This window comes from Chanos chanos, chromosome 6, assembly GCF_902362185.1.
Source record: "Chanos chanos chromosome 6, fChaCha1.1, whole genome shotgun sequence".
Lineage (NCBI taxonomy): Eukaryota > Metazoa > Chordata > Actinopteri > Gonorynchiformes > Chanidae > Chanos > Chanos chanos.
The window spans coordinates 24144985-24155063 of record NC_044500.1 but is presented as its reverse complement, the minus strand read 5'-3'; the positions used below and the strand labels follow the sequence as shown (position 1 = coordinate 24155063).

The 10079-nt window shown below is 40.5% G+C and overlaps 1 protein-coding gene across 1 annotated transcript; it reads left to right on the top strand.

Annotated features, from left to right (window-relative positions):
- The first annotated feature begins 1859 nt into the window (after positions 1–1859).
- Positions 1860–8656, top strand: slc16a1a (solute carrier family 16 member 1a). Its single transcript, XM_030777469.1, is given in 6 exon segments — positions 1860–1930; positions 1932–2000; positions 2002–2072; positions 6898–7041; positions 7314–8105; positions 8397–8656. Coding segments are annotated over 6 exon segments (1407 nt in total).
- Positions 8657–10079: the final 1423 nt, after the last annotated feature.

The following is a 10079-nucleotide window of genomic DNA, read 5'->3' as shown; positions in this document are numbered from 1 at the left end:
ACAGAACCTCGTACCCCGAGATGTCTATTGTACATGAAATGACTGAAGCAATTAGTGATCAGTAATCATGTTATCTCTGAGACTCCAGACCTAGGGGTGTATCCTACTGCTGGAATGCTTACGGCATGCTGGACGTGTCATTCAAACAAAGCACAGAGGAGCAGAGAGGAGGGGAGTTGTGGAAGTGACGCCAGACTTGAAGGAGCCAATGAGAGCACATCTGACCTCATTCCAACCCTGCAGTGTGAGCTGGTCCCCTCTGGCCTGGCAACACATAAAAAAGTGACCCAAAGCTCAGACTTCCATCAGCACCAGAGAACTTCAGGCTCTAGTCTGAACTGTGACGTGCTGTTTGTGGGGCACAGCCAGGGACGACCTGCTGAACAAGGACAGCTAAGGATTTGACTGTTTACTTTACTGGGAGCCCACTGACACCATGCTACAGGTCCTGGGTGAGAGTTAAAATGAAGTCTCTCCTGTGCTGAGAAGCAGGACCGCCACCTGTGTTTGTGCCGCAAAGGTAGGATGAATGCAAACAGACAAGTGTGATTAGAAAAACTGTGTGTCCTTTAAAGTGTTACTTGGACCTTAGCACATTTTGTTTTTATCTTAATTGTCCATTTGTCAGTAAGGTGAGGGTGTGTTTATAAAAAAAAAAAAAAAACCAAGGGAAAAAATGTTGAGAGAGAGTCTCTCTCTCCTGATTGTGTAACACTGAATGTTTTGTTGCCGAGGGCAGGAATAGTGAGAACAGTGATCCCTCAGAATCACACACTGCCACAGAGTGTGCACGTGTGTAAGGAGCCCCTGGGGGCATGGATCAAACTAAAAGTGCAAATACATTCACAAAAATGCAACATGGGAAATGGTCAGATATGATGTACTAACTGTAAAATGCTTATTTGATCAAAATTTCCATTATGAAACACAGTGAGTAAAATGCTGACACACATATATATGTGAAAAGCACATGTTTATATATTCTGCTAAATATTAACATGTGCTTCTAATTTGCGTATCATAATCTGTGCAAGACATGTATGTGAAAGGCATCTAATATATAGTTTTCAATAGATCTGGAAGTGTTTTTTGTTACTTTGTTACAGTGGTTGGTTGCTAAGCAGCAGGGCAGACTATGACTAATTGACTATGACTGTGGTTACTCTAATATCATCTGTTGTTGTTCTCTCTGACACAGTAGTTTTTTTTTTTGTTGTTCTTTCAAAGTTAGTTAATCCCGGTCTATTTTAGAGAAGGTCTCCAAGTCCATTAATATCTCTTGGTGGTGAATTGCTGCTGTGACTCAAAGCAAAGTGTCCCTGTGTGCTTTCACCAGTGGTAGCATAGTTAGGTTTTTATGCTCTCCTTTTTTTCAATACTGTTGAGATTTGAGGCAATGAACTATTTCTTTTCCTCAAAGTTGCTAAAATCATGCCATCCCCCCAGACACTGTTTCTTGTGAAATGCTAGCAAATCATCCTCTCCTCACAAGCAGACTACATGCCAAACACACCTAAAGAATCCCAACTTCCTGTGAGTTCTGATTCTCGGCTTCTTGTCATGAGAGGTAGAATAAGAGGCAAGAAGGTCTTTACAGTGTTTTCATACACAAGCCTTAGCATGCAGATATGGTAACTGTCTAATTAAGTCAGTGTCCACATTTTGTGTGGATGCATCTTTCAGTAGTGTGTCCTATTCACTCCACTCTTTCCATCTTCATGGTCACTACCTTTGCTCTCTGATATGTGATAATTTGGATAAGAAAAGTCCTTCATGCCTGTTTTCCTGTCTTTTCCAGAGATAACTCTTTGTGTGGAGTGGGGTCCTGTGTTTGGGGTGCAATATCAAAAGTAATATCAATGCCACCTGCCATCGGAGGTCCTGTGGGCTACACCCCTCCAGAAGGGGGCTGGGGCTGGGCGGTGGTGGTGGTGCTTTCATCTCCATGGTCTCTCTTACGCTTTCCCTAAGTCCATTACCGTCTTCTTCAAGAGATCGAGGTATCTTCAATGTCACGAGCAGTCAGGTATCCTGGATCTCCTCCATTATGTTGGCGGTCATGTATGCTGGAGGTAAGCCAAAGGGGCTGTGGTGCCACTGCTGTGGTCTCTCTACATCCATGATAATTATATTTGGTATACATCCATAATAATAATTATGTTCGGTATGCAATGGACGCTGATTAATCCAAGTCATTGCGTAGTTTTATTGTAGTGTTTCTTGGATGAGACTGTCGTAAATGAGATTTACCCTAAATATGCTTTGTTGCACCATTTACTAGATATTAAGAACACACAAAGTGGTTGCATAAGATCTTAATCTGTCTGTTTATCCACATAACACCACCATATTTCTCAGCCTCCACAGTCTTCACTGACGTCAGCTGTGAGATCACAGAACACACCCCAGAGAACTCAGTGCTCTGCTCTACATGAAATAACATGAATAAAGCGATTGTCATTCGCTTGAATGGATGGAGCCATTAGAGTGCTAGACTGACTAGCTTCACACAAAATGGCTCTGAATGAACAATATTATTTGGATTTCTCCAGAGTCAGAAAACTGACTTCCTCTTGTCAGCTCCAGACTGTGTGAATGGTGTAAGGTGTTTCCCTGAGGGACACACAGAGAGATGATGTGATTCAATGGTCTTTACAGAGCCCTGAGACAGCTGCTCTGGGCTCGAGTTTATGGTTGTGAATGACAATGGCTTGCTGTGTTCAGCAAAGTCCTGTTAATACTAACACCATCTACTATCAGCTATCTATTACTTAGACTTAATGGAGAGCTTTTCACGCACTGGGCTCTGTTTAGAAGGCCAATTTAGATCAAACATTGGTATTTAGCAGATGATGGAATTGTGCAGTAGAGAATCTTTTGGCTGTTGCAGTTTTTATTTTGAAAGATTTGATGGTCACATTGGAAATGATGTTAGTTTAAGACGAATAAACGAGTTTGGTAATGCTTTTAATCTGGTGCTGGTAAAGTACATGGCTAACAAACATTCTGAATAAAGTTATTTACTGCTGCATGTGCTTTGTAATCCCTTGACTGAAGGTATGGACCTTTGTTTTTTATTTGTTTTAATTATTTCTGTTTGAAGTAACAAATAAATCCATTTTACTTAATGCCTCAGCTTTAAAGACTGCCCTGGAGGTTCTTTTTTCATGTTCACACATGAAAAGTAAAGGCAGTAAATCTAACAGTTCCAACAGCTCTGTTACTCCAGTAACAGTCAATTCTCTGTCATGCTACTGAGTGAAGAGACATTAGTTCACAGCTACAGCCATGTATAGATGTTGGGTCAGTATGCTAGATCATTGTAAATGCATTAATATAACACAAAAACATGCATTTATAACATTAATACACTTTGCAACTTAAACTTCACTAATTGGTTTACGGAAAGTTGTGTAAGATTTCTGGACTTTTAGGCCTTCAGAGGCAGATGTCACCTAACGCTGTGAACACTCTGGTGGACTCCCTCTTTTTCAGTGGTTTACTGTACTCTGTTGTTCAGCTGCCCAGTGGTGAAGTGACAAGTCATGTGACCAGTACCACATGATTAGCACATGATTAGCTGACCTGGACAATGGGAGGCACAGGGAGGGCTGAGGCCCTACTCAAACATGTAAACAAAAGAGGATAGTACATGTTCACAATAAACAATGAACTAACCACACATGAAACATGCTTCTGCAGGAAGAATGGCCTCTAGACACAAAGATCCCCAAGTAAAGCATTTGTGTTTAGGAAACCACATGAAAAGTTACCTTGAACTTGTTAAGTGTGAAATGAAAAGAAACACGTACTGGGTGCTCAGTAATGCTGGTCAGATTATGTTTAAATATGTAGGGGATACTCAGTAATGCTGGTCAGATATGTTTAAACACGTAGGGTGTACTCAGTAATGCTGGTCAGATTCTGTTTAACTGTTACTTCAGTTACTGCTGGGGACTGAGTATATTAACTGTAATATTTGTGCTCTGTAATATTGTAATATCTAATTGTAGTATTTGTGCTCTAGAAAACTGTTTCCCTTCTTTGTTGTCCTGCTAGCATGTCTATTAAGGCTCCACTGTTTCCCATGCACTAGGACTTGACTGTCTAGACATTGTTCCATTCGTTCATTCTTCCATCCATTCATTCATTCATTCATTCACTCACTTGTTCATTCAATTATTTTAAATATTTGTTTAAATCGTATATGTTTTGGTGTAATTCTGGTGTAATCAAGTTTCTTTCATAGTGTGAAAAGCAGTTAGAGCACCTTTTTCATGTTACTGTGTTTTTGTAATACATTTTATATGGTGATACGCTTCAGCTGGGCTAAATTTAATGCACAAACTGGATGATACTGAAAACTGTCATTTCATTTTCTGCCTCACCATAACTCCCTAATTGCGTATACTCATTAATTCTTTTACAGAAACAATTTCACAATTTACCGAAGACAAGCAGAGGTCACAGTTGACTCCCTACAAAGTTCATGTTACAACTTCTGTCAAATGCACATGAGAAAGTAAAAGGAAAATAGAAAGAGAAAGACAAAGACAAAGTTTTGTTGGAGATGCCATTGTTTTATCACTAAAAACAGCTTTTACCGTTTGACAATTTAAACAGAACTGAAAAATCATATATTTTAAAACAAAAATAATACTGTCTCCATGTAACACAGACGGTACCAGAAAGTTTAGAGTGGCTTGTCGTAAGTCTTGGTTTGATGATTACTGTGACAGACCTATGTGTGTACATGAAGCTGTCATCTCCTTTACTGCTACTAACATACCATATTGGAAAGCTTCTTAGCAAAAGTCATCAATACATGTCCCTTTAAACAGTGTATTGTTCTGACAGGGGCTAAGGCATCTTTTATGGGACTACCTCCTGTACTGGAGCATACCTCAGAGAGAGCCCAGCTTGCTATCCCAGCAGCCCAGCCCTGGCTGGCCAGAAGCTGACAGGCCAGAACTACTCAGCTGAGGGCTTGATAGTCCAGATCTGAAAGGAAAACTAAAGAATGCACTGATGGCTTTAAGGCAACAGGTTCATTGTACTGGTGCAGCTTGGCTAGTACGTGGTACCTGGGAAGCAAGGAATTCACCAAAATGCATTCCATTCAGAGGAGAAATCAAGTTTTCAAAGGACCTTATCTCAGTGAAGACAGAAATGGAAATGGCTATGGTTGGCTGTCATATCACTTCTCCAGTTGTGCAGTTTCTCCTTGAATCCCAGAGGACTTCAAAAGATGCAGAGCTGTCATAGACAAGGTTATCATTTCCATTAATCTGGATTTATATCACTTTTCCCTGCCACTGGAGCTATGGAACATTTCTTGGGGTTGAGCAGAAGATAGGAAACTATTTGTTTGCTGATGGCCTTGGTGGGTAATGGGCATCCTGTGTCGTTTCACATGAAAGGAAGATGACCTTTCCAGAGCATGTAACAGGTCACATAAAACTCATTTACATTAGAACATACACACACGCATTAGCTCTAAGTTAACGTGTATTCACATGTTTCAACCTCTTACTTCCTGTGTTGAATACAGAGAGAGGGTTAACAAAACCATGTATTGTGTTGAAAACCTTTGGACGTGCATGCAGACTACATCTCTCTTTACTTAAGTTGGTCAAGCTTCTTCCATTCACTAATGACAGGATTTCAACATGCAAGAATTAGTCTGCTTTTGAGCAGGCACGTAGCTCCAAATAGCTGACATATATTGTTTAGGACAGAATGAAAACTGTCAATACACTGGTATGCTTATTTTGGAATTTGTGATGTGTTATACAATAACCTATTTTCCTTGGATCAAATGCATATGCTGGTGCCCCTTTTCTTTGTACACACATCTGCCTCACTCTCTTCATCTTCCTCACAGTTCAGCTGTATCCTATCTGCCAGGTGGAGATAAAATCTCCAGTTTTAACATGCATCATCTTCATACTTTTAAATCATCATTTCACATAACAGCAATATGCAAGCCGTGACATCAGAAACATGTTCACTCTGAATGTTATTCAGCACTGAGTCATGGCTTATGTTTCTATATTAGCTCTCTGTTATCCTGCATGTTAGATGTTAAGACATAAAACCACTGAACATTAGAAATCTTTAGCATTTGTTCTTTAAATGAGACCATGGGGGGTATTTAATTATTAAAATTTCTGCAATTACTGATACTTTTGGCTTGTGTGAAAGAATTGCCTGCTGCATATTTAAGTCATATTACCATTTAGATGTAGCTGCTACATACCTGAAAGGCAAGGGAGTGTTAAAACTATTCATACTGAGAACACTGAAACCAACTGCGCAGTAAAAGTTGGTTGCTTCTTCAACTTTTACAGTTTTCAAAAGAGCTAAACATTCTTAGCTATCTGTGTACAAAGATGATCCAGTAATCTCAGTGGATGCCATGTGTGATAGTTAATTCAGAGAGTCTGCTGCCAAAGTAACTGCTGCAGCTAAATATACTGCTTCAGATTATGCTATGCTTCATCAAGTAAGATTTCAGAGCTGTGGCAACATTTCCCTCTAGTGGCTACGACTGAAAATACTGTTTCTAGTGAATTATACTGTATTCTTTACACTGATTCCTCCTGCCACCCCTAAGAGCCTAACATTCCTCATTTTACCTCTTGTCAGCAAAACTCTCTAAAATATTTGGAATAAAGATCGGTGCACTTGATTAAAACAGAAGACTATCAAGAGAGGACAGATTGGAAGTGTAATCATAGCAAATCATATCTAATTATCACTTAATATCAGTTATCAAGTACAATATTTGTTATGAAATAAAATACAAATTCATAATGTTGGTCTTTAAAGGGTCTCTCTGCCCTTCTTCCCCTTATTGTAAAGCCTTGGTTCGAAACCTTGTTTTCCTGTCCTCAGGTCCTATCAGCAGCATCCTGGTGAATAAGTATGGTAGCCGTCCCATTATGATGTTAGGGGGCTGTCTCTCCGGGTGTGGACTCATCGCTGCATCCTTCTGTGACACAGTAGAAGGCTTGTATTTCTGTGTGGGAGTGGTGGGAGGTATGTGTGAAAAGGAAAAAAAATACAATATGGTTTATTGCAGCTAATGTTACTGATTCAGGGAAGGATTCTGATGTCAGAGATGATATACTTTCGTGGATAATTAAAAATACATTTCTAATTAAACTACACAATGCAGTAACAAAAACTGCACCATATTACACACATATAGGATAAAAATTGGCTTTTTTTAAGTAAACACATCAGTATAAAATGACGTCACACTTTGACTTTCATTTTTGTTAAAAAACATTAATATTTTGTCTATCCAGGCTTGGGACTGGCCTTTAATCTCAACCCAGCCCTGACCATGATTGGTAAATACTTTTACAAGAGACGGCCCATAGCTAACGGCATTGCCATGGCAGGCAGCCCAGTCTTCTTGTCTACTCTGGCCCCACTCAACACCTGGTTTTTTGACCAGTTTGGCTGGAGGGGCAGTTTCCTGGTTCTGGGTGGGCTGCTTCTCAACTGCTGTGTGGCTGGATCTCTAATGCGACCCATTGGACCCAAGCCTCAGCCAACAGGAAAAGAGGCCAACAGAAATGAGACAAGGGAAAACAAGACAGTTATGCAGATGATCAACAGCTTCATTGACCTCACACTCTTCAAGCACCGTGGCTTTTTGCTCTATCTTATGGGAAACGTGGTGATGTTTTTTGGCCTCTTCTCACCCTTGGTCTTCCTCAGCAACTATGCCAAAAGCAAAGACATCAAAAAGGAGAAGGCTGCTTTTCTGCTCTCCATTCTGGCCTTTGTGGACATGGTGGCCCGTCCCTCTATGGGTATAGTAGCCAGCACCAAATGGGTCCGACCAAGAATACAGCACTTCTTTGCTGTTTCCATTCTCCTCAACGGCGTGTGTCATGTGTTGGCTCCACAGTCGGTGGACTACACCGGCTTTGTGATCTACTCTATCTTCTTTGGATTTGCTTTTGGCTGGCTCAGTGCCGTGCTGTTTGAGACCCTAATGGATCTTGTGGGTGCCCAACGGTTCAGCAGTGCTGTTGGCCTGGTAACCATTGTAGAGTGTGGTCCAGTACTGCTGGGACCTCCCTTGTTGGGTGAGTGTGAGAGTGTGCTTGTCTCTTGACACATTCTACAGCATATAGTTTTAAAACGTAATCTGCTGCACATCAGTGGTCTAATTAAATAATTACATTTGTAACTAAATAAATAGATTTCCAAAATGTTTTGATTCTTCAAATGAGTATTCATGTAAAAAAAAAAAAAACAAAAAAAACCCAAAAACAACAAAAAACACACAAGCATGCTGTTCACAAATTACAAGTTAAAAGTCAGATACGCTGGCAGTTTTATATTTGACAATAAAATATTTCTCTTTTCATTTTCAGGTAAATTCAAAGACATCTACAATGATTACAACTACACATACATAGGATGTGGGATTATCTTGATGGTTGCCAGTGTGTTTCTCTTTGTGGGCATGGGCATCAATTACAGGCTGCTGGACAAGGAAGCCAAACAAGAGGCAAAGAGAGCCAAGCAAGAAGAAGAAACTATCAGGGACGGCGAGGCCAAGGAAACTGCCAGTGACGTGGCTCTACCATTACAACCAACAAACGAATCAAAAACTGCAGAGGACACTGTCTGAAGTGTCCTCTCAGTCCACATGTGGGGCAATTCTATGTGATTTTGACCATGGGAACTCTGTCAACATGATACGACCATGTTTAAACTCACACACCGGTATGATTCAAGGCAAAGAGATCTCTTTGAGTTTAATGGATTAGTAAGGCAGTGATGCATATATTTATACCCTTCCTATTTCTGTCTTTCATGTCAAATGCTTCTAGCAACAAATCTGAGGATTGTGAATCACTGCCTCAGAGATCAATAATATCTTGCTTTTTTCCATAAGATGAAAACAGAACAGAAAAGCTTGTAGGACTTAGAGTGTTCCTTTCTAAAATGTGTGTTAATCAATTTGCTGCTCTCACTTGATCTTACAAATTACATATTTACAGTAAGTAGAACACCTTTATCAGAGAGCTGTCCAAGGGCAAGTCTTTGACACAGAAAACAGCCTTAGAATGGACATGCTTTAGTTTTACAGGTAAAATGGATAATTAGACATACTGAGTTTTTAGCTGGTGTGGTCCATCTCAGCTGTCACATAGCTAACACATTCAACAAAATACATTTGAGGCTAAAGCCTCGAAATAAAATGTCCACTGGTGCCTACTCTTGAATCTTGCTTTAATATTAGTCTTATGTAAAAGATTTCTCTGCACTATCATAAATGGCTGCTTATTTTGTATTCACTCATATTAACAAAAGCAGACTGATATGATTAAAAAACAATTGAACTTAATTTGTTACTGAGTCTGTTTTGTTTTTAATCACCATTTCATATAGTTTTAATTCTGAAACCCGAACTCTTCCCATACTCCACGGGAGGAGCGGATTTAGGCATGGGCGACATGGGCATCTTGCCGGGGGGGGGGGGGGGGGGGGGGGGTGCGGCACGGGGGGGGGGTGCGGCACAGGGCGCCCGCACAAAAAAATTCGGAATGGTGACATTTGCGCGATCGGTATCCTATCGCTCATTTGCATGTCACGTCAATGATATCATGTCACCGTTTAGGTCAACCTTGTTGGAGAGGGCGCCCTGCTTCTAGTCTGTGAGCTAGGTTGGCTACTCCCTGAGGTCTTCCACTCAGGGTACGAGATGGGGAGGAGGGCAGAATTCGATTGACCTCAGGTCTTTCCACTGGATGTCCGAGGTAGGAGAAGCAGGGGAACCTTTCAAATAGCGTATCTCTAACTTTGTACTGTACTAATGCAATTAGTAAAATCAGTCACACTGCGAAATGCTTCCAAATAAACCACAATTCATCCATAATACTGTGAATAGTTTCGCAGACATATTGTTGCATCTGGTTTGTGCGAAATTGTTAAGAATAATGTAATGGGGGGAGGGGGCATACAAGCTAGAACTGACACTCTACTGATAGAAGAAGTAATAGCTATTTTAATTTATCGTTATGACTGAATGGCACATCTAAGATGTTTTT